This window comes from Pan troglodytes, chromosome 15 (assembly GCF_028858775.2).
Source record: "Pan troglodytes isolate AG18354 chromosome 15, NHGRI_mPanTro3-v2.0_pri, whole genome shotgun sequence".
Lineage (NCBI taxonomy): Eukaryota > Metazoa > Chordata > Mammalia > Primates > Hominidae > Pan > Pan troglodytes.
In genome coordinates, this window is record NC_072413.2 from 37,652,065 (window position 1) to 37,677,712 (window position 25,648).

At 40.2% G+C, this 25,648-nt stretch overlaps 1 protein-coding gene and 1 long non-coding RNA gene across 2 annotated transcripts in view; one reads left to right on the top strand and one right to left on the bottom strand.

The window, feature by feature from the left end:
* FBXO33 (F-box protein 33) overlaps positions 1–22,507 on the bottom strand; it is a 34,744-nt gene extending 12,237 nt beyond the window's left edge. Inside the window, exon 1 of the mRNA XM_001149215.7 lies at positions 21,632–22,507. Coding sequence (XP_001149215.1) covers positions 21,632–22,236 — 605 coding nt within the window. The 5' untranslated portion in view covers positions 22,237–22,507. The remainder of the gene's footprint in view (positions 1–21,631) is intronic.
* A 139-nt stretch (positions 22,508–22,646) lies between these two features.
* LOC134808287 (uncharacterized) overlaps positions 22,647–25,648 on the top strand; it is a 38,495-nt gene continuing 35,493 nt past the window's right edge. Inside the window, exon 1 of the long non-coding RNA XR_010150914.1 lies at positions 22,647–22,729. This is a non-coding gene — a long non-coding RNA (uncharacterized LOC134808287). The remainder of the gene's footprint in view (positions 22,730–25,648) is intronic.

Consider the following 25,648-nt stretch of genomic DNA (forward strand, 5'->3'; position numbering starts at 1 on the left):
ATAATGCCATGTCATCTGCAGACAATTTTAGTTTTTCTTTTCAGATTTGGATGCTTTTATTTTTCTTCCCTAATTGCTCCGGCTAGAGCTTCCAATACTATGTTGAATAGAAGTGGCAAGAGCAGGCATCCACATCTTGTTTCTGATCTTAGAGGAAACGGTTCCGGTTTTTCACTGTTGAGTATGATATTAAGCTGTGGGCTTGTCATACATGGCCATATATGGACTTTAGTATGTTGAGGTACATTCCTCCTATGGTTAATTTTTTGAGTGCTATATCATGAAAGAATGTTGAATTTTGTCAAATGCTTTTTCTGCATCTATTGACATGGTCAAGATTTTTATCCATTCTGTTACAATGTAGCGTAGTATATTTATTGATGTGCATATGGTGAACCATGCCTGCACCCCAGGGATAAATCCCATTTAGGATATACGATCCTTTTAATGTACTGTCAAATTTAGTTTGCTATTATTTGTTGAGGATTTTGGTATCTATGTTTATCAGAGACACTGACCTATAGTTTTATTGTTAGTGTCCTTGTCTGGCTTTGGTATCACAGTAGTGCTAGTCACATAAAATGAGTTTAGAAGCGTTCCCTCTTCCTCAACTTTTTCGAAGAGTTGAAGAAGGACTGGCATTAATTCTTCTTCAAATATTTGGTAGAATTCACCTGTGAAGCCATCCAGTCCTGGGCTTTTCTTTTTTGGGGGGAGGTTTTTAATAATTATGGATTCACTCTCATTTGCTATTGGTCTGATGGTATTTTATATTTCCTTCATGATTCAGTTTTGGAAGGTTTATGTTTCTACGAATTTATTTATTCTTCTAGATTATTCAATTTGTTGGAAATGAAGGCTCACAGGAGTCTCTTATAATCTTATTGTATTTCTGTGGCATCAGTTGTAATGTCTCCTCTTTCACTTCGAGTCTTTTTTCTTACTCTAAAGGTTTGTCAATTTTGTTTACCTTTTCAAAAAGCAATGCCCAGCTTTGTTAGTCCTTACGACTGCTTTTTCTAGTCTGTATTTATTTCTGCTGTAATATTTATTATTTCCTTTCTTCTGCTAACTTGGGGCTTTGAACATTGTTTTTCTAATTCATTAGGGTTTAAAGTTAAGTTGTATGAAATTTTTCTTTTTTCTTTTTTTTCGAGATAGAGTCTCGCACTGTCGCCAGGGCTGGAGTGCAGTGGTGTGATCTTGGCTCACTGCACCCTCCGCCTCCCAGGTTCAAGCGATTCTCCCGCCTCAGCCTCCTAAGTAGCTGGGATTACAGGCGACCACCACCACACCCAACTAATTTTTTGTAGTAGTAGAGACAGGGTTTCACTATGTTGGCCTGGCTGGTCTCAAACTCCTGACCTCATGATCTGTGTGCCTCGGCCTCCCAAAGTGTTGGGCTTACAGGTGTGAGCCACTGCGCCTGGCCTTTTTCTTCTTTCTTAACATAGGGCATTTTTTGCTATAAATTTTCCTTTTAGTATTGCTTTTGCCACTTGCTATAAGTTTTGGTAAGTTGTTTTTTATTTTTATTTGTATCAAGATATTATTTGACTTCCCCCCCCTTTTTTTTTCTTGAGACAAGAGTCTCGCACTGTCACCCAGGCTGGAGCGCAGTGGCCAGATCTTGGCTCACTGCAAACTCCGCCTCCCGGGTTGAAGCGATTCTCCTGCCTCAGCCTCCCGAGTAGCTGGGACTACAGGTGCATGCCACCACGCACAGATAATTTTTGTATTTTTAGTAGAGACAGGGTTTCACAATGTTGGTCAGGATGGTCTCGATCTCTTGACCTCGTGATCCACCCGCCTTGGCCTTCTAAAGTGCTGGGATTACAGGCGTGAGCCACTGGCACCTGGCCTTGGCTTCCCTTTTAATATTTATTGACTGTTTAATTTCCATATATTTGTAAATTTTCCTTTTATTGATTTCCAGTTTTATATTATTGTGGTCAGAAAAGATATCTGACATGATTTCAATCTTCTTAAATTTGTTAAGACTTGTTTTGTAGCCTAACATGTGATTTATCCTGGAGAATGTTCCATGTGTGCTTGAGAAGAATGTGTATTCTGCTGTTGTTGGATGGAATGTTCTGTATATGTCTATTAGGTCCATTTGGCCCATAGTTTGGTTAACATCCAGTGTTTCCTCACTGATTTTCTGTCCAGATGATTTATCCATTGTTGAGAGTTGTGTCTTGATGTCTTATTTTATTATTGTATTGTTGTTTATTTTTCACTTCAGGTATGTTAATATTTGCTTTACATATTTAGGTGCCCTCATACTGGATGCATATATATTTATAATTGTTTTGTCTTCCTGACTGACCCTTTTATCATTCTATAATGACCTTGTCTCTTGTGTCAGTTTTTGACTTAAAGTCTATTTTCTAAGATATAAGTATAGACACTCCTGCTCTCTTTTAATTACTATTTGCATGGAGTATCTTTTCTCATTTCCCCGCTTTCACCCTGTATTTGTCCTTAAAGCTGAGTGTCTTACAGGCAGCACATGGTTGGATCCTGTTTTTTAATTCATTCAGCCACTCAATGACTTTTGATGATGGAATTTAATCCATTTATATTTAAAGTAATTAATAATAGGTAAAGACTTACTATCGTCATTTTGTTCGTAGTTTTTTTCATTCCTTTCTTCTCTTGCTGTCTTCCTTTGTGATTTGATGATTTTTTTGTAGTGCTATGTATTTATCTTTTGTGTATCTACTACAGGCATAACTTGCAGATATTGCAGGTTTACTTCCAGACCACTGCAATAAAGTGAATATTGAAATAAAGAAAGTCACATAATTTTTTGTTTTTCAAGTTAATATAAAAGTAATGTTTACACTGTAATGTAGTTTATTAAGTGTGCAACAGCGTTATGTCTAAAAAAGCAATATATATACCTTAAGTAAAAAACACTTTATTGCTAAAAAATGCTAACAATCACCTGAGTCTTCAGCAAGTTGTAATCTTTGGCTGATAGAATGCCTTGTCCCAATATTGGATGGCTACTCACTGATCAGGGTGATAGCTGAAGGCTGGAGCGACTGGCAATTTCTTAAAATAAGACAACGAAGTTTGCTGCATCTGTTGACTTCCTTTCATGAAAGATTTCTCTGTAGCATGCTATGCTGCTTAATAGCTTTTTATCCACAGGAGAGATTGTTTTTACAATTGGACTCAATCCCCTTAAACTCTGCTGCTACTTTATCAGCTAAGTTTACGGAATATTCTAAAGTCTTTGTTGTTATAATTTCAACAACATTCACAGCATCTTCATTAGAAGTAGATTCTAATCTCAAAAACCAATTTGTTCATCCATAAAAAGCAACTTCTCATGCATTCCAGTTTTATGATGAGATTGTAGCAATTTAGTCAAATCTTCAGACTCCACTTCCAATTCTAGTTCTCTTGCAATTTTCACCACATCTACAGTGACTTCCTACACTGAAGTCTTGAACTCCTCAAATGATCCATGAGTGCTGGAATCGATCTCTTACAAAGTCCTGTTAATGTTGATATTTTGATCTCCTCCCATGAATCATGAATGTTCTGAATGGCATCTAGAATGGGTGAATCCTTTTTATAAGGTTTTCAGTTTACTTTTCCAAGATCCACCAGAGAAATCACTATCTATGGCAGCTATAATCTTGTAAAATGTATTCCTTAAATGATAAGACTTGAAAGTCAAAATTAACTCTTGGATCCATGGGCTGCAGAACAGATGCTGTGTTCGCAAGCATGAAAACATGAATCTCCTGGTTCATCTGCACCAGAGCTCTTGAGTGACCATGTACGTTGTCGATGAGATGTAATTTTAAAAGGAACCTTTTTGTAAGCAGTAGCTCTCCACAGTGGGCTTAAAATATTCAGTAAATCATGCTGTATACAGATGTGCTATCATCCACGCTATGTTGTTCCACTTATGGAGCACAGGCAGAGTAGATTTAGCATAATTCTTAAGGGCCCTAGGACTTTTGGAATGGCAAATGAGCACTGGCTTCAACTTAAAGTGACCAGATGCATTAACCACTAACGAGAGTCAGCCTGTCTTTTGACGCTTTTAAAGTCAGGTATTGGCTTGTCTCTAGCTATCAAAGTCCTAGATGGTATCTTCTTGCAATAGAAGGCTGTTTTGTCTACACTGAAAAATCTGTTGTTTACTGTAACCACATTCATCAATGACCTTAACTAGATCTTCTGCAGCTTCCACGACAGCACCTGCTGATTCAGCTTGCATTTTCATGGAGGTGACTTTTTTCTTTAAACCTCATGAACCAACCTCTACTAGCTTCAAGCTTTTTCTCCTGCAGCTTCCTCACCTCTCTCAGCCTTCACAGACTTGAAGAGCATTAGAGCCTTGCTCTGGATTAGACTTTGGATTAAGGGAATGTTGTGGCTAGTTTCATCTTCTATCCAGACCACCAAAACTTTATCAGTAATAAGGCCATTTCCCTTTCTTATCACTCATGTGATAGATGGAGTACCACTTATACTTTCTTTCAAAAACTTTTCCTTTGCATTCACAACTTGCCTGTTTGGTACAAGAGGCCTAGTTTCTGGTCTATCTGGGCTCTTGAAGTGCCTTCCTTATGAAGCGTAATCATTTCTAGCTTTTGACTTGGAGTGAGAGACGTGGGACTCTTCCTTTCACTTAGCAATTAGAGGTCACCGTGGAGTTATTAATAAGCCTAATTTTTTCTTTCTTTCTTTTCTGAGACAGGGTCTTGCTCTGTTGCCCAGGCTGCAGTGCAGTGGTGCAATCACAGCTCACTGTAGCCCTGATTTCCCAGGTTCAAGTGATCCTCCCACCTCAGCCTCCCAAGTAGATGGGAACACAGGTGCACACCACTATGCCCAGCTAATTTTAAAATATTTTGTAGGGATGGGGGTCTATGTTCCCCAGGCTGGTCTTAAACTCCTGCGCTCAAGTGATCTTCCTGCTGTTGGGATTACAGGTGTGGGCAACTGTAATTGGCCTAATTTCAATATTATTATCTCTTAGGGATTTGGGCAGCTCAATGTGAGGGCAAGAAATGGGGGAAGGGCTGGTCCGTAGTCAGAACACACACACAATTTATAATTAAATTAGCTATTTTCTACAGGTGTGGTTCGTGGGGTGCCAAAATGATTACAATAGTAACATCAAAGATTACTGATAACAGATCATATCAGATATAACAAGGGTGGGCTCAGTGTGGTGGTTTACATCTGTAATCCAAGCACTCTGGGAAGCCAAGGTGAGGATCTCTTTAGCCCAGGAGGTGAGGCTGCCATTACCCATGATCATGCCACTGCACTCCACCCCGGGTGTCAGAGCAAGACACTGTTTCTAGAAAATGACGACGACAACAACAAGAACAACAAAGATATAACAAGAAACACAATGTGAGCACATGATATTGGACAAATGGTGCCAATATAGTTGGCTTGATGCAGGGTTGCCACAAACTTAATTTGTAAAAACAACATAATATCTGTGAAGTGCAATAAAATGAAGCATAACAAAACAAGGTATGCCTGTATGTGTTTTTGCTTTATGATTACCATGTGGTATATATAATAGTGCATTTTAAGATAATAATATAATTGTATGCAAAAACTGTACACATTTGCTCCTGCATACGTTGCTACTGATGTTCTAATTTATGTATTTTAATATTACATATCCACCAATTAATTATTGGAGTTATTCTTCATGCTGTTGGCTTTTTCTTTTTTTGAGACAGAGTCTTGCTCTGTTGCCCAGGCTGGAGTGCAGTGGTGTGATCTCGGCTCACTGCAACCTCTGTCTCCCAGGTTCAAGTGATTCTCCTGCCTCAGCCTCCCAAGTAGCTCGGTTTACAGGTACCCCCTACCATGCTCGACTAGTTTTTGTATTTTTAGTAGAGACAAGGTTTCACCATGTTGGTCACACTGGTCTTGAACTCCTGACCTCAGGTGATCCACCTGCCTTGGCCTCCCAAAGTGCTGGAATTACAGGTGTGAGCCATGGTGTCCGGCCTAATACCATTGGCTTTTAACATTTGTATCAGAGTTACAGTGATTTATTAACCAGTAGTACAATACAATATTATTCTCTATTTGTTTATATATTCACTAGTGAGTTTTTTACTGTCATATGCTTTGTGTTATTTATTGTTCCTTTGTTTCATGTTGAAGAACTCCCATTAGCATTTCTATTAAGGCAGTTCTAGAAATGATTAAACTCCTTTAGCTTCTGTTTATCTGGTAAAATCTTTCACTCCATTTCTGAGGGATAGCTTTGCTGGGTACACTATTCTTGGTTGACAGTTGTTTTTTTTTTTTTTCTTTTCTTTCAGCGCTTATCTCACTTACTTTTATGTCTTTGATTTTTGACAATTTGATTATAATATGTGTTGGTATAGACCATTTTGGGTTCATCCTATTTGGCACTCTTTGACCTTCATGAATCTGAATATCCATTTCCCTCACCAGATTTGGGAAATTTTCACTCATTATTTCTTGAAACAGCTTTCTGCTCCTTTTCTACTTCTGGGATGTCCATTCCTTATCTTTGCTTGACTGAATTCCACAGCTTCACTCCTTTTCATTCTTTTTATTTTGCTCTGCTAATTTGATAATTTCAAAAATGACCTGTTTTCAAGTTCACTGATTCTTTCTTCTGCTTGATCGATTGTCAGCTGCTTATTGAACTCCTGTAGTCAATTTTTCAGTTCAGTTACTGTATTCTTCAGCACCAGTATTTGTTTCTTTTTTATTGTTTCCCTTTGTTAATATCCTTACTTTGCTCATATATTCTTTTCCTGATTTCATTTAGTTTTCTACCAGTGTTTTCATGTAACTCAGTGAGCTTCAAGAGGATTAATTTAAATTCTTTGTAGGTAATTAATACATCCACTTTTTTTTAAATTGGTTACTAAAGAATTATTTTCTTCCTTAGATTCTGTCATGTTTTCTTGATTTTCCATGTTCCTTGTATGGCTGCATTGTTGTCTGTGCCTTTGAAGAAACAGTACTTTTTCCAGTCTCACAGAGTACTGTTTGCTGTAGAGGGTACCCACTCATTTCCCTTTATTCCTAGTTGTCACAGGCATCCAGGCTCCACCAGTCCTTTAGTAGGTGGCATGAATTGAGATGGAAACGAGCCCTTTGGGTACCACACTGAAAGGTTAGAGACAAGGCTCACTTCATTTCCCTCCTAAAGGGAAAGGTTCCAAGCCTTTTCCCAATCTTGCAGAACAGTGCCATCTGTAGGAGGCCACTCACCCTTCTTTTGTTCTCAGTTGTTTCAGGCATCTGGGCTCTATCAGTTTTTCAGCACTGGATATGAGGTGAGACAGAAATTGGCAGGGGTGCACTGAAATGCCAGGAGGCCAGATGGCCAAGTGCAAGCTCCATTCTTTCCTTTCCCAATGTGGGAGAAGTCATGGGTGATTCTCTTTGCTCTGAACTAAGCTAGTTTGCGGGAGAAGCTGATGTGGGCAAAGTGAATTTGCTCTCCTTACCTATCATGGTTTCTCAGTTATGTATGTGGCTGGGTGCTACAACTTATTAACTGGATTCTGCATTTCTTATAAAGGTATTTTAGTACAAGTATTGTTTTTTTTTTTTTTTGAAACAGAGTCTTGCTCTGTTGCCCAGGCTAGAGTGCAATGGCACGATCTTGGCTCACTGCAACCTCCACCTCCCGGGTTCAAGCAATTCTCCTGCCTCAGCCTCCCAAGTAGCTGGGACCACAGGCATGCACCACCATGCCCAGCTAATTTTTGTACTTTTAGTAGACATGGGGTTTCACCATGTTGGCCAGGCTGGTCTTGAACTCCTGACCTCATGATCCACTCGCCTCGGCCTCCCAAAGTGCTGGGATTACAGGCGTGAGCCACCACGCCTGGCCCAAGTATTGTTATCTTGATGTTTCTATGGGAGAGCAAAGGCTAGGACTTCCTACTCTGTCATCGTGCCCTCATGACAGGATTTTTGAGTATGTGAAAAAATACATGATATAATCAATGGAAAAAGGTATAAAACCATACACAGACTGTTATCCCAATTTTGTAGAAGGATGCATCACATTTTACCCGGTGATCATATCTGGTGGACTTTTTTTTTGTAATTTTCAAATTTTCTATTATTATTATTTTTTTGAGATGGAGTCTTGCTCTGTCACCCAGGCTGGAATGCAGTGGCGCGATCTCTGCTCACTGCAAGCTCCACCTCCCGGGTTCACGTCATTCTCCTGCCTCAGCCTCCCGAGTAGCTGGGACTACAGGTCCCTGCCACCACACCCGGCTAATTTTTTGTGTTTTTAGTAGAGATGGGGTTTCAACGTGTTAGCCAGGATGGTCTCGATCTCCTGACCTCGTGATCCGCCCGCCTCAGCCTCCCAAAGTGCTGAGATTACAGGCCTGAGCCACTGTGCCCAGCCTCAAATTTTCTATTATTACAAGCACATATTACTTAAGAACTCAGAAAAACATGTCAAATTTGCTTTACATAGCCTTTAAGTTCATAAGAACTTAATTTACTTCAAAATCGTTAAAAAAATTAACAAACTGCAGCTGGGCGCAGTGGCTCAGGCCTGTAATCCCAACACTTCGGGAGGCTGAGGCAGGTGGATCATGAGGTCAGGAGATTGAGACCATCCTGGCTAACAAGGTGAAACCCCGTCTCTACTAAAAATACAAAAAATTAGCCAGGCGTGGTGGCGGGTCCCTGTAGTCCCAGCTACTCGGGAGGCTGAGGCAGGAGAATGACATGAACCCGGAAGGCAGAGGTTGCAGTGAGCCGAGATCGCGCCACTGCACTCCAGCCTGGGTGACAAAGCGAGACTCCGTCTCAAAAAAAAAAAAAAAACAACAAAAAAAAACTGCATCACAGTAAAACTTAACAAGTTAATGTAAAGATACTCTCTGGAATAGTTCCAGCTATATAATAATTTAAAATGTTCTACCAATGTTAGAAATATGCCATTCAAAGGGAACTGAACAAAAATTCTAATTGCAGCAACAAAATGGTAATAATCCCTTTATAGTATGGTTCACAATACATGCACAAACTTTCCCTATATATGTAATGAGAGATATACTTTTAAAGCCAGAAGATTTGTGGGATTATCGAATTCATTCCTCTCCTGTTGTAGATGAAGAAATTGAAGTGACCTGTTTCAGACTACAACACTAAAGTACAGCGAGGTAGAGAATCGAGGTTTTAACTTCCACTAAGTGATGTTTCTTATAATTAACCCAGGTGTTTGAATACAATGCTTTTATTCAAGTGATAGGAAAAATTATAACTCACGTATTTCAGTGCAGTATAGGATGAACATTTGCAAAAAACGCTTTTAGGTACTTATTTTTCAATTCAAAATGAAAATGTATTAAGTGATATGGAAAACAGTAACTTTAAAAGTTAGAAAACCATAAAAAAAATGACAACTCAAGGGCAGCTTTCAAATACATGGTGTTGAAATTAGATTATAGACCACATGGTAAAGCCAAGGAAACTGCATATAGCCTCCAGGTGGCTCATTATTGTTTCAGATAGTAAAGAGACTGAGAAGAACATCTAGGCAGCAACACTGGAACAGAACCTACTGGGCTGTGGTAATAAACAGATGTCTCATTTTGAGGCCAGGAGACTACACCAGTAATAAATAAGGGAATTGTGCTACATAATCCTTTTAATTAAGGTGAACTCAGTAACCTGAGTTTATTTACTCATTCATTTATTTATTGTTGAATAGCAAGTGAACTAAAGAAATCAATAGGGTTATTTCCCGCAGAATGTCCACAAATAACACTTGCTTAAAAGACATGTAACAAAAAATACTGGAAAAATATCACAGTTGGCTAGAAAGTTTCTTCTTTCATCTTAATTCTTTAAATTAATGTACTTTGATTCCTTTGGTAATACTGATAGGATATAACCTATTTACTAGTCCCTATGTAAATCCTAAAATGTGTTGTGAAATATCACAAAGTCATAAACAGTGCTTGATAATCTTTCTAAAGCATGCAAAAGGCCATATACTATCATCAAAAGAGAATGAATTTCTTCTACTTAATTTTGTCCTTAACAGTATTTTTAATAGTAATGAGTTCCAGATCTCGAGCTAAAGCACATCCTTAAGCACTTACAACTTAGAAACAGCCTACAGACTGCTCTCCTACTTTTTGTTTATTTAATTACTAAAATATGTATATTGTGTGCCAATGACATGAAAAGTTATGGTGGTTAAGTTCTAAATATCTGTGGGCTTATTAGATTCTTGGAGTAGAAATAAAGGTTTTAAAAATAAACTTGGTTTTAAAAATCAGATGATACCAAGGAATTATTGATAACTCTGTTATCAATGGTATTGTGGTTATACATAGAAATGTCCATAATTTTCAGACCTGCATACTTTAGTAAAGGTAAAATGGCAATGATATCTGGGAATTGCTTTAAAATACTTCAGTGCAGAAGAAAGCGGCTGGGCGCCGGTGGCTCACGCCTGTAATCTCAGCACTTTGGGAGGCCGAGGCGGGCGGATCACGAGGTCAGATCGAGACCAACCTGGCTAACACGGTGAAACCCCGTCTCTACAAAAAATACAAAAAATTAGCCGGGCGTGGTGGCAGGCACCTGTAGTCCCAGCCACTTGGGAGGCTGAGGCAGGAGAATGGCGTGAACCCAGGAGGCAGAGCTTGCAGTAAGCCGAGATTGCGTCACTGCACTCCAGCCTGGGGGACAGAGCGAAACTCTGTCTCAAAAAAAAAAAAAAAAAAAAAAAAAAAAAAAAAAAAAAAAACAAAAAACAAGCAAGCAGCAAATGTGGTAAAATCTTCAAAAATCTTCAAATTACTGAATCTGGGTGATGGTATTAATGGGGGTTCATGTGTCTAGTTTTTGTGTGTGTTAAAAATTTCACAAGTAAAATTAGAAAACAGGCAGTCACTTCTCTAATTGTGGAACCCTAATAATTTCACTTACCCTGTGCTTCAGTTTCACCATCTGTAAAATAGAAATAATAGAGAAGCCTAACTCCTAGAGTTGCTGAATACTGCTGTTAATATAGGAAAGCTAGTTTAGGATTTTAGGGGATGTCAAGAACACATCCACTCCGCCCTCTGAAGCATGGCACTATGAACAGGCATTACCCAGCCCTGTGACCCTGGTGATGACTCCTATGGTCTATGTGTAGATTCTAATAGGACATCGGTATGAAGGTGGGTGGCTTGAGAAGGTGGCATTAAGATCAAAGACTCTTGCCTCAGGTGACTATGTTTCTTCTTTTCCTTGAACAAAAATTCTCCTTTTGAGGTTTTGAAAAGTAGGATTCATTTTTGAAGTTACCAGCAACAGTTGAATAACAAACCAGATTAAAAGGTAGCCCAACTGTGGCCCTTATTTCTTCCCTTTTTTTGTTCAACTTAAGGAGTATACGTGATGAGCATCTGCATGGAAAGACATATTTACCTTGGTCTAGTACCACAGGTGATTAGACCACTGATTTGGATGCAAGGGGAGGGAAAAATCAGCATAGGGAGTACCACTGGCTTCTTCCTTTCTGCTCAGTCCTACCACATATGGACTTCATATGAGTCCATAGCTCATATGAAGATTAGACCTAGGCAAATTTCAGGGCATAATGAGTTTATACGAAGCAGAAAAGTCAAAGAGAAAAAAGAAGAAAAATAAAAATTTCAGGTGACCATAGTAAGGAAGACCACAAAGTTTCTGGGAGCAATTAAACAGACTAACCCAAATTTACATAACATGATATGAACAGAACACTGCTGTACAAGTGCTTGGTGATAAACGAGTTAAACAACAAAGTAAGTTATGTTTTCAGATAATAAACTGTATCCAAACCCTAGCTATTTGAGTACAAATCATACACACACACACACACACACACACACAAACACACGCACGAGTAAGAATAACCAAAAAGGGGAAAAATATTTTTAGATGTATTTAGGGAATAGCAATTAGAAGGGCATTGTAATGTTAGAACATCATATCTAACTCTTTGTACTTTATTCCACTTCTAGAAAACCTCCAGATAAGAATAAATACAGACCAGGCACAGTGGCTGACGCCTGTAATCCTAGCACTTTGTGAGGCTGAGGCAGGTGGATTGCCTGAGCTCAGGAGTTCGAGACCACCCTGGGCAACATGGTGAAACCCCGTCTTTACTAAAAACACAAAAATTAGTCAGGCCTGGTGGCGTGTACCTGTAGTCTCAGCTACTCGGGAGACTGAGGCAGGAGAAGTGCTTGAAGCTGGGAGGTGGAGGTTGCAGTGAGCCAATATTGTGCCACTGTGTTCCAGCCTGGGCAACAGAGCTAGACTCCATCTCCAATAAAATAATAAAACAAAAAACAAAATAAACAGAATCATACTACTCATCACTTCTGTTGCTCATGCCCTGGTCTAAGCCACCATTACTTCTTGCCTGGATTACTGCAACAATCTCCTAACTCTGCTCATTGCTTCCACCCTTGCCCTACTACAAGCTATTCCCAACACAGTAGCCAGACTGTTCCTTTTGAAATGTCAGATCACATCACTGTCTTTGCTCAAAACTCTCTGATGACACCTCATCTAAGAGTAAAAGTCAAAGTCCTTACAAGAGCCTCACAAGTGCCTACAGATTTCCTTATCACCTTCCTCCTTACCTGGCTGACTTCTTCTACATTTCATTGCTTTCCATGCTGTGTCTTTTTCTTTTTTCACCCTTCATAAGAATTTATTACTAGGTAGAGTGTAAAACAATAAAGCTTCTAAATGGTGACATAAGAGAATATCTTTTTGACTTTGCAGATTTTTTTCTAACAAAGTTTTTGTTTCAGTAGAACACAAAAATCTCTACCCATAAAGGAACAAAATGTCAAATTGGAATTTTTTAAAATCAAGAACTTCTGAATATTAAAAAATGCTTAAGGCCAGGCACAGTGGCTCATGCCTGTAATCCTAGCACTTTGGGAAGCCAAGGCGGGTGGACCACAAGGTCAGGAGTTCGAGACCAGTCTGGCCAACATAGTGAAACCCTGTCTCTACTAAAAATACAAAAATTAGCTAGGTGTGGTGGCATGTGCCTGTAGTCCCAGCTACTCGGGAGGCTGAGGCAGGAGAACTGCTTGAACCTGGGAAGCGGAGGTTGCAGTGAGCTGAGACCATACCACTGCACTCCAGCCTGGGTGACAGAGTGAGACTCCATCTCAAAAAAACCAAAAAGCTTAATATAATGAAAGGGAGAATTTTGTAATAATCAGAACTATCAAAGGACTCATTTAGGACATACAAAAAGTTATCAGAGAAATACAAATTAAAAGTACAATATAATACACTTGAATTAAAAACACTGACACTTGCTAACACGTTAGTAAGACTGTGGAAAAACTGGAACTCATATATATTACCAATGAGAGTATCAAATGGACAACCCATTTTGAAAAGCTTTTTGGTTATTTCTACTAAAGCTGAGCATATGTATGATCCAGAAATTTCATTCCTAGGTATAAGCCCAATATGAATGCCTACATTAAATGCACTAAAAAGAAGTGCACAAATATGTATGCAGATAGCAGCAATGATCATTAAATACAAAAACTGGAAAAAATTCAAATGTCCATCAACAATAGAATAGATAAATTACAGTCTACTCATCAATAAAAATTAATGAACAACTATTATGGTGAGGTCTCAGACATACAACATTGAGCAAAAGAGGTCAGATTCTAAAGATAACATACTGTATAATCTTGCTTATATGAAGTCCAAAAAGAGGTAAAACTAACCCACAGTGTTAAGTCAGGATAATGGTTACCTTTGAGGAAAGGGAGTGGTAACTGGTAGGGGTCACAAAGGGAACTTCTAGGGCTCTAGTAATGTTCTGTTTCTTTTTAAAAAGTTAAAATAACTTTTATTTTAGAATCTGGGGGCACATGTACAGGTTACAAAGGTATATTGTGTAATACTGAGGTCTGAGGTAAAAATGAATCCATCACCCAGGTAGTGAGCATAGTATCCAACTCTTACCCTGCTGCCTCCCTCTCCAGTCTTGTATTCCCCAGTGTCTATTGTTTCTATTTTTATAACTATGTGTACTCAATGTTTAGCACCCACTTATAAGTGAGAACATGCGGTATTTGGTTTTCCGTTTCTGTGTTAGCTTAGGATAATGGTCTTCACCATGCTGTCTCTAAAACATGCCAGTCATACTTGCACTACAGAGCTACTCCACTTACTGCTACTTCTGTCTGGAATCACTTGCCCCAAAGAGACACCTGGCTTGCTCCCTCCCTACCTTCAAATACCACTTCAGTAGTTGAGACCCTCCTTAACTTCCCTATTTTAAATAGCAACACTCCTAAGTCCACCATTCCCATCTCCCTTCACTGCTTTATATTTCTTCGTAGCATATATTACCAACTGAGATACTGTAATTTCACTTAACGTGTTTTCTGTCTTCTTTTCCATAAGAAAAAGCTCTATGATGGCAGGGCCTTTTGATTATTGCTATATCTCCAAATACTAACACAGGGTCTGGCATTCAAAAATATTTGTTGAATAGTGTATTTACCTTAGTTTATAAAAAAAATTAAAGTCTATTTAGCTACATCTCACACACCACAAATTTAGGGGGCAGACCAGTTTTCAGTTACATTATACATTAGGAATCCCTCTGAAACAACATATTTTCCCAGAAAACTAAAAATCCCATTCTCAATTATTTCTTTGACGTAGTAAATAGAACCAGTGGAAAACCGCAAAATGCAGCTACCTTATATGAGAGTTAATATAGCTAAGTCTAATTAGCTGTGGAAACAGAAAATAGAAAACATACAACTTAAGTATGTATGTTAAGGCTGGGTGCAGTGACTCAGGCCTGTAATCCCAGCGCTTTGGGAGGCCAAGGCAGGCGGATCATGAGGTTGGGAGATTGAGACCATCCTGGCCAATATGGTGAAACCCCATCTCTACTAAAAATACAAAAATTAGCTGGGCGTGGTGGTGCATCCTGTAATCCCAGCTACTTGGGAGGCTGAGGCAGGAGAATCGCTTCCACCTGGGAGTCAGAGGTGGCAGTGAGCCGAGATCATGCCACTGCACTCCAGCCTGGTGACAGAGTGAGACTCCATCTCAAAAAAAAAAAGTTTATTAAAATTCCACTGAAATGAGATATCTTGTTTTTCTATACTGCACAAGAATTTCCTTATGAATTAAACAACCATCACAATTTTTTATTGTCTTATTATTCTTCTCAGACTCCTGTTAGGACTGTTTAGCACAATTGTGACCCAGTGCTTGAGATTTCAGGCCTGATGACCTTGTTCTCTCTTCTGTGGGTCAGAATTGGGGAACTTCATCTATGGTAGTAAACTTTGTTAAGTTTCTTTTCATTCCAGAGGATCCAAAATTATTTCTTTGATTTAATACACAGGAACAATAGAAAAATGCAAAATGCAGCCACCTTAAGAGTTATTACAGCTAAGAAGAATTAGTTATGGAAACATAAAAGAACATGGTTCTTTAAAAAGATGCTCTTAAAAACATTAAAATCTTTTCCAATGCCATAAAAGAGATAATGACATATAACTTTTTTCCTTTTTTAATTAATAAAAGCTAAAATAATCCACCATCATTGCATGAAATTCTCTCGGGCTGGTTCTATTCTTCTTAGTCCACTTTCAGTATCATGTTTTAACATCCACATTATACTCTTTTAATAACATTATTTCCTTTCCTCAAAAATGCTAATGAACGGTCATAGCCAAATCAAACGAACACAAATAGTTTAGAGATGTGTTGTCCAGTAGTTTTCTTCTATGGATGGAAGTGTACTATTCTATGTTGTACAATATAGCAGTCACTAGCCATATGTGACTATTGAGCGCTCGAAATGTGGCTAGTGGAACTAATGGGGTCTTTAATTTTATCTATTTAAAATTTAAATAGCTATCTGTAGCTACTGGCTGCCATATTTGACAGTACAACATTAGAACCCAGAAATAAATAACCGGCCTATAACAGTACTCCTTATTAGATTTGGGACCCATTAACCAGAAGTTATTTCCCAGAACTTACAATTCCATCTAAGAATTACCATCCCCTAATCTAAGAATAACTACCATCCCCAAATCCCAAAGGTTACACACAAAAGGTGTATTTAAATAAAACGAACACTTACGGTTGTTATTTAACATGCTATTTTAAAAAATTATTTATTTATTTATTTATTTATTTTATTTTTTCATATTTATTTATTTTTTTAACATGCTATTAAAAGATAATTTTAACAATAATAAGGACAAGAAAATCGAGTGAGAAAGAAATGATGAAAAAATATTGTTTTTTCCTTTTGTCTTAATACCCACATCTAACTGGTGAGTACTCTGGGCTATACTTCCAAAATCCATCCACTTTTTTTCATCTCTCCTGCCTCCATCATAGTTCAAGCTACCATCATCTCTTGCTTAGAGCACAGTAAAAGCTTCCCAACTTGTCTCCCTACTTTCTCTCTTGGTCCCTAAGTCGCTCATAAAATGGCCAGAGTGATTGTCTTAAAATGCAAATGATATCACATTATTCCTGTCCTTAAAATTTTTTTCAGTGACTTCTTCTATCCTTGGAATATATTCCAAACTTCATTAAATAAGCCTACCTAACCCCAATTCTTCCTTCTTCTACTTCTCAGAACTCATCATGGCATCATTTTCATCCTCACTTGCCACAGCCCTGTCACACTTTATTTTCCACTGCTCGAACAGACCAAAAATTTGTCTGGCTCAAGACCTTAGCGCTTACTGTTTCTTGTGTGTGGAATGCTATTTGCTCAGATCTTCAGATGGGCAACGCTTGTTATTCATGCTGCAGCCCAAATATCCTTCTCAAAAGAGGTTTTCCCTGACACTTTACCTAATGTTGCCACCTAGTGACTATTACATCCTTCTGTTTTATTTTCAGATTTTATTTTCACAACCTGAAATAATCCTTCTTTCCTTTGTCTACTTGTTTCTGTCTTTCTTCCTCCTCTAGAATGACTTCGTGAGAACGGGAAGCGTGTCTTCCCCGCCTGGCACATAGTACGCTCTCAATAATTGGAGGAAAAAACCCTAGATTTTCTATAACTATCATTTTAGCTCCTAAATAAATTGGTCAAGTTTGGTGAACTCTCCCAAGGCTGCCTCAGAACTAACAAATTAAAATGGAGATATTTAATCACTCCACTCAAAAGCTGCTTAACACCCTCATTTAACACAGTCAAAAAATTTTAACTTTTTTTTCCTTGAGTTTTACACCCTATTCCATCTATCAGTTGCCAATACAGCTGTGGAATAAAAAGTCCTAAAACCTCTCATAACAGCCTTCCAGGAGGTTAGTTTCTTTAGCTTTCCTTCTCAATAACTTTGAGGCTATCCCTAAGGAGCCTCTTTTTCAGTTTTTAGGTAAGGAGCCTGCTGGGAATGCAGTGTCACAGGAAACTAATTCTTGAAAGGGCAGATTGGTCACAGGCCCAGTATATTTTAATATATTTATTCTGTAAATGGGCTTTTTAAAGTAAATAATAACAAAGTAAACTCTCAGAGATGAAACATTGTTAGACATATTTATTATACTACCACAGGAGAAATATTTCAAGAAAAATAAGGCTAAAAACTGTTGGAGATAATACCTTCAAGGCATTTTCTACCATCTTAGGTAGTAATCTGAAATGTCCAGGGAATTTTTAACCCATTTTAAAATGCATTTTTAGGCAGGGTGCAGGGGATCACACCTGTAATCCCAGCACCTTAGGAGGCAGAAATGGGAGAATCATATGAGGCCAGGTATTAGAGACCAGCCTGGGCAACACAGTGAGATCCTGTCTTTACACAAAATTAAAAAAATATATATATCAGCCAGGCATGGTGGTGCATGCCTGCAGTCCTAGCTACTAGGGAGGCTGGGGTGGGAGGATCATTTGAGCCCAGGAATTTGAGGCTGCAGTGAGCTATGATCATGATTGCTCCATCCTGAGTCACAGAGCAAGACTCTGTCTCAAAATATTTTTAAATGTCTTTATTATTGTTTCTTGGTAGGAAACAATACAAAGGTAAGATTCTCCTTCACTGTGCATGCCAAATCAACAAGACCCAAATCTAAGTATTATTAATAGATCCTTTTTAACTTACAGGCTATATAAGCAGACACAGTCATGAAATGGTCAATCCACATACAAGCAGTTAGAGCTGTACCCAGAATCTTAAAAAGAAAATCAATCTTGTACAAAATTTCTCTGGTCTGTTACAATATGCATTCTTTTTTTAAAAATTTTTTTTGAGACGGAGTCTGGCTCTGTCACCCAGGATGGAGTGCAGTAGCACGATCTCTACTCACTGCAACCTCTGCCTCCTGACTTCAAGCGATTCTACTGCCTCAGCCTCCTGAGTAGCTGGGATTACAGGCATGCACTGCCACACCCGGCTATGTATTTTAAAAGAGATGGGGTTTTGCCATATTGACCAGGCTGGTCTCCAACTCCTGACCTCAAGTGATCCACCCGCCTCGGCCTCCCAGAAAGTGCTGTCATTACACGTGTGAGCCACCACCTCTGGCCAAAGATATGAATTCTCAACAACAACAAAAAAGTACTGCCCCTAACAGCATTCCACCCAAGAAAAGCTTATGTAAAACATTTATACAGCCCATAAAAGCATAAACCAGATGAAGACAATGTGCCTATGGCTACTCTTCAGGTATTTTTAGTGACTGAGTCTATTACCTATTATCATAAATCTTACCATGAGCTCTCGTTTTTCCTAAGGAGTCTGAAATACAGCATTTTAATAGGCAGTACCCAACCTGACAACTGGATTAAATGCTAAAAATGCATTTATATCTATTTGTTGTTTGCACTTCTAGGTACAATTTCTTATAGAACGACTGCAGAGAAATTCAGCCTATGTGACCTAAAATACAGTTGAATGAGTACTTACTGCCCCTCTGTTCTTACTATTAATGAAGAAGACAGGTATCCTAGTGCCCTGTAGAGAAGGAATTTCTGAAACGTGAAGGACTGTGTGTTACCCTCAGAGAGGCACTTATGCATCTTCTTTATCCTTATTAGTTGTTCCTAAAACCTAAGATACAGGTATGGCAACTATAATCACTATGAGAATACATGTATATATATAACCCAGGAACCAAGCAAAACAAAATGCCAATTGTCCTCTCTGAAGATCAGCACCCTTGAAAAGTTCCCACAATTCAAGTTTATACTTTTAGTTATTTTCCTGAGGGACATGAAAATAACTGGAACAAAACAAAATAACAGTCTGAATTGTATGAACTGTATAAAGGAATTCAGCACAAAGCCTGGAAGCAGAATGCTTATGATCTGGTATGATTCACACCCCCTCTTTTCTACTTATAGAATGGCAGAAATCATAAAGCAAAACCATTGTAAATTTAACTTGAAAATGTAAAGAGCAATGTCAAATGTCCCAAGTCTATAAGTGATTATAGAAAGAAATAATAGGCTTTACTAGTCACTGATAAACAATGTGGTTTAAAACATTTTCAGATTTGTTAAAATTTAAAGGAAACTAGTCTTATTTATGGATTTAATATTCATATTAACTTTTCCAATATCACAGAGTATCTCAAAACACTTTCAACAGTAAAGATGAGATTAACTTATTTCCAAAAACCCTTTGATGTATCATTAGTACAAACAACATGCAATTACACTACACTTTGAGACAAACAGAATGAATATGCTACCAAAGCCGCATGACATACAACACCATGCTAATAGTAGATGACAAGCAAACCTTAAAATTAGGGATGACGGGTGTGATGTTTTTGCATAGAAGTGATAGCTGACCCAGAAGGGCAGGCATCGGTGGCCTTATAGAGAAGCAGATTGGGATGCTAATAAAAATTGTAGGGGTAAGGAAGAGAAGGACAGGAGAATTAAGCTACAAAGCAAAGATGTGAAATATCTCCATTTTGCCTGTATGTTATCCACCCATCCAACCAACCAGTTATTAAAATACTTAAAAGGAACTAGACACTTCTCAAGTCTTGTTCTTACTTGGGTCAAAGGCACATACAGTGTTTGGATGGTTGCATAAAAGTGCAATTTGATCTCAGTACAGAAAAATCTAATTGGTACTCACTCATTGAATTCACCCTCAACCTTGGTCTCATTAGTAAGTGCTCACTGACTGAAACTTTGCAACTTTTGGGTCAGTTGGTCCTCTAGCCATACATTCAACTCTGAGAAAGTCTCTAACCTAATCTGTTTTTAGCTTCAATGGCCTCTCCTGCCAGATAAAACCAAAGTAAGGAAATAGAATGTCTTGCGAAAAGCTGTGGAAACGCACAGGCAACTGGAATAATGGAGCCATATCCCAGATACAACTTGGAGCTATAACTTATCTCTTGACTTCTAAATTAAGACACAGATTAATGGCGCATACATATATATATATAACCTTATATCTATATATATCTCCTAGCATTAAACCAGGGACTGCTCTCAACCTTGTTCAACATAATGTTCAGTATATTTACTGCAAAAGGACACGCTTTTGGAGAAAAACAATGCCGTACAGCAATGTGCAAATCACTTGATCCTATAAAGGGTCAGTTTCCTTTCTGTAAAACAGGGTTATTTATCATTGCCCTGCCTCACAGTGTCACTGAGAGGCTCAAACAACACAGTGAATGTGAAACTGCTGAAGTATTTTTACTATGTAAGGTGCTCCTTTTGTGAACGTCTAAACTTTCTTCTAATAAGAGCTTTACTGTAAGGTTCTTTAGAATATCCATATAAAGAAGATCTAAATTAATAGGGTTTTGGAGGTGGCGATGGAGAAAAATGATGATTGGGAGGGATACTGGGTCAGAATATAAGGAGTTAGTTCTGGAATTACAGTGAAGTCCTGATGCAAAACCAGAACAGTTATGTGCTTACTCTTTGCAGACCCTGGCCAACTCCCTCGCTGCCCGCCCGCCTCCTCCGCCCGACTGTTACTTTTAGGTGAACTACTGGGGAGAAGTTGAGTGTGGTGGTGTATGGGGAGGGACTTTCAACCCTGAAGATCAACTTCTTCCCCAATCCCTTTAACAAACACTCCTCCTCCTCTTCGGGCCTTGTTCAGTTAGCCGAAACTATTTCTGGTAAGAAAATGGCTGTTACAAAATTTCTTTTAGGCAGCGTCCTATGAGTACCTACTCTTTCCCTCACCGTGAACTATTTCTAACAGATTCAGAGTCAGAAAATCGTGTTATGTGTATGTTTTGTTTCTTCCAAGGCTCACCCACAGGCCTCACCCTCCCAGTCTTAACGCTCCCATATATAAAATGAAAAGTGACAGCGCCTGTCAGCTCCATCCCACGGCCACCAAGAGGATGAATGAGTGCCTGGAAGGCGCCAGAAGTGGTGTCTGTTAAACACCCCGTCCACCACTGTTTATAAAGTATCGTGATGAGTCCCGTTATGCCTTTCCGCTCAAGGAAACCGCCTAGTTAGAACCAACACTCTCCGTCACTGAGGAAGGCAACACTGAAGTTGGCCGGGCACGTATTACGCACAGAATCTGTGTCGGGGTGCGGGGACGGAGCGACCCCCCGTTACCGGGCGGGGCGGGGCTCAGGGCAAGCCTACCTGTTGTTCCGGATGCTGACCAGCACGCAAAGCACCAGCTCCAAGTAGGTGCGCAGCACTTCCAGCCAACGAGCTGAGAGCTGCAGGGCCTCGACTTCCTCCCCTCCAGTCCCGGTGTCCGCGCCACCTCCGTCCCCTGGGCCACTGCCGCTCAGATAGTTCTCGGCGGCGAATTCAACACGCAGCTCTCGCACGAACCAGCCGCACTTGCGCATGAGGAATTCCAGCCGAGGCTGCTCCGCGGGCGAGACGCGGAGGCAGATGCGGAGCTGGGGCCACAGGGCCGGATAGAAGAGGCACTCACGCCAGTGCGAGCAGGAGGCCGAGGCCCGCAGCCGGTCGGGCGCCGGCAGAAAAGAGAAGATGTGCACGATCAGCTCGCTGGGCAGCGACGCAGCGCCCGCCGCCTGCCCGCACAGAGCCATCCGGCCCCGCCGCCGGCTGCCGGCTCCCGGCCGCCCCCGCAGTACCCGGAGCAGCCCCCGCAGCCGTCGCAGCTGCTGCAGCCGCAGCCGCAGCCGCCGCCACCGCGCCACCCGGGCGGCCCCGGCTCGGGTTCGAGCTCCCGGCGGTCGGGGCTGCGGCACTGACAAGAACAACAACATCAATGACAAGGAAGAAGGGGGCGGAACCGTCGTGGGTCTCGGCGGAACCAAGTAGAACACAAGTTGTGGAGAGGGGGAAAGGCCTCTGCGGGCGTGGCCTGCCGGGAGCCAGCCTCTGTCCTCTCAAACTCTACTCACGTGCGTCCGAGGCCGGCACACTGAGTAACTGCACTGCCCTCGCTCGTAAACTTCAGCGGCCCGGAAGCCTCAAGGCGTACTGTAAGGAAAAGGCAGCCCTCCCTGCGCCGGTCGGCAGAGACAGAGAAGTGGTAGGAGCTGAGTTTGACGTCGCCGCTGGTGGGAGGAGTCCGGCGCGCACCGGCGCGACTTCCGGAAGAGGGGAGCGCCCGATTGCCTGTAGGGACGGGAGACGCGGCACGTGATCTCTGACGCACGCAGGCCGCGGGGCGGGGCGGGGCGGGGCTGGGCGGGACTGGAACCGGCACTTGGCACCCCTTACGCCTTACGGTGGCCGCTGCGCCCAGTCACATCTGTAAGTCGGTTAATTTTGGCGCTCGGTCGATGGAGGTGGCGGTACTCTGGCTTAGTGCGAGAGGTCGTCACGCTTCTTTGTAAAACGTTTCTCAGTTTGGGCTGAGGACCCTGAGCCAAAGTGGCGGCATGCAGGGTCTTTCTCAGCCATCCCACCTGCCCAGAGTAGGGTTAAGAATTCCTGAGATTGCGCCGCTGAGAGGGAGCTGGCGGACGGGCGGGCTAACCCCGGCGGGCTGTGCCGGGAGGGGCGGTGTGGGGCGTGGCGGAGGCCGCGAATGGACCTGCCCCCTCGGTCCAACCACGCAGGTGGACTTCCGCGCACTCGCTGGTGTGTGGGGAAGCAGTGAGGACAGCGTCACCCTTTGGATTCAGAGGGAGAGAAAAAAATTGGCAAAGGGATCTGAGATCCGCAGGTTGTTACCAGCCTCTTCTCCAGGGCTTGAGGAAGGGTCTCTGTTCCCAGTGCTGAGATTTAAGGCTCTCGTTGAAAAGTTCACAGTAATGACAGAGCTTTGATTTTTTTTCTTTCTTCTTCTTCTTTTTTTGCCTGGTACCCCTAACTTAGATTTTCCAAATCATGTCCCTAACTTCACCACAGCCTACTGCAAAGTAAACTCTGGTTGCAAAGAGTGGTGAAGTCAGAAAAGATTAAGTGACTTTATGTAATAATCGAGGGTTGCTTTAGGGAGGCTGCCTCTTTATGTAATAATTGAGAGTTGCTTTAGGGAGGCTGTGATTTTGGAATAGCCTCGTTCTTTTGTGGTAAACACCAAGACTTTTTGGACTTTTTTTTTTTTTTTTTTTTTTGGTTTTAAGGAGCGGAGAGTTTAATAGGCAAGAAAGAAGCAAGAAGGCTGAAGGAAGAAGCTCCCCACTACAGAGACAGACGGAGGGGGCTCCCAAGACGAAAGAGGAGACCCCCATTCTAGATGTTCTTAACCCTTTGAGGGCAAAGCTCTCCGTTTAATGCCTTGCACATATCAGGTTGCCAACAACATGATGTGGTTTATCAATTGTGATAGGTTACTTATTCGAGCCCCTGTTTACAAGAGTTTTAGGTAATTATACCTTATTAATTTTAATGAACTCTTAGAGGGCGACCCCAGTCGTGGGTTCGGCAGGATGAAACACTACCCATTTACCAGTTTACAGACATTTAGGTCGTTTCGAGTTATGAATAATGCTGTGAACATTCATGTGCAAGTCTTTGTGTGGACGTATGTTTTAATTTGTCTTGGGTAGATACCTAGGAATGAAAGTGATGGGTCGTAGGGTAGTTCTATGTATAACTTTTTGAGAAACAGAAACTTTTTCCAAAGTGGCTGCATCATTTTTCATTCCCACCAGCAATGTATGAGGGTTTCCAGTTCTCTGACTTTTTTTTTTAATATTCTAGAAATGCACTGTAATTTGAGATTGATATTTTTTTCTTAGCAACAAGCTACCATCTTGGAGATCATTAATAATTAGTCTTTAATTATTAGGAATGGTTCCTGAGTAAAATGAAAATATGTCAGTCTGCCATAAATGAAATTCATTATTTTAGAATTTCAAACTTTCTTCTTAAATGAAGTGTGGTAGGAATCCTATTTTAACAACTGTAAGCTAAAGAATTAGCTGTGAATCTTGCCCAGTTTCAATAATAAATCAGTGAATTCCAATGGTTGCACAAAATTTATCTTATCAGGCCAATATATTTACTATTAATTAAATGTATATTGAGTATGTATATTTAGCATGTTAAGTGAGTTAGATTCTTTTGACATATATTCTATACTGCTAAAATAAAATTGACTCATATAGGACAGAATGGAATTACATTTTGTGAAGTTATAAAATCTGAGCTATGATTCAGAGTGTGGGAGGAAGTACTGACGTTATGAAGCTCATAAGTACCTAGTAGTACTAAGCTCCAGGTTCCAAAAGTGGCATATTGTCACTATAGCAACCACCATGCTTATTTGGATTTGAAACCCAGGCAACGAATGGTGGATAGGACTATAATATTAAGGTAGGTATGTGCTCTGGTGGATTGATATGCCTGCCTGTTGATAGTCAATGGTCTGTTCTGTTTTTCTTGTTATACTCATGGTTAATTCTTTTAAGAGATAAATTAAGCACTTAATATTTTTATATTTCTCCTTTTCTAACATGCTAAGTTTAGTGTTTTTCCTAGTTAGGTAATTGGGATATTAAATATATCTTACTATAGCTTTCTTTCCATTTTTGCTTAAGTTTGGCAACTTTCTTTGGGTTAAATATAACTTTTATTATACTGAATCACTTGCAATTTTATAATAGAAAAAAGTAACCATGACAGATTTTATTTTAGCTGCATCATGAAACGATGTTCAAGGCTACCAATAAACATGAAAATTGCCTAAATTCTAATATTTCTTGAAAAAATACAGTTTTCTGAGTGATGTCTGGGTTTCAGACATTGTTGACAGGTAGAGGTGACATAATACCCTTCCAATTATCTCTTAGCATGCACCCATAAATTTACCTAGAGGCACAGGAACCTCCTGCGACAGTAGATCTGGGGACCTCATTCCCGTCACCCTTGTCTGGTGGATTGAAGTGTTTCCTAGTGGAATCATATTACAGTAAAAAGAAATGAGGGATTGAAGGGAATTCATCTTTAGAGGAGGAAGTCTGCGTTGGTGAGCTAGATGACAGAGGACCGCGTCATTGGTTTGTCAGTCTAGGTGCAGCATGTCGCTGATATCACAACTTTTTCTAACCAAGCCACTCATGAGTTGATTGTGCAAGACCTCTCTCCATAAAGCAGGGATTGATAGTTCATATATCAAAGGAATCAGATACGTGTAGTGAGAGAAGAATTGGGTACTGTGCAATATAGGGAGATGGAAAGATTGTGTCTTACAGGAGGATGCTTTCCGCAAGTGGGAAAGTG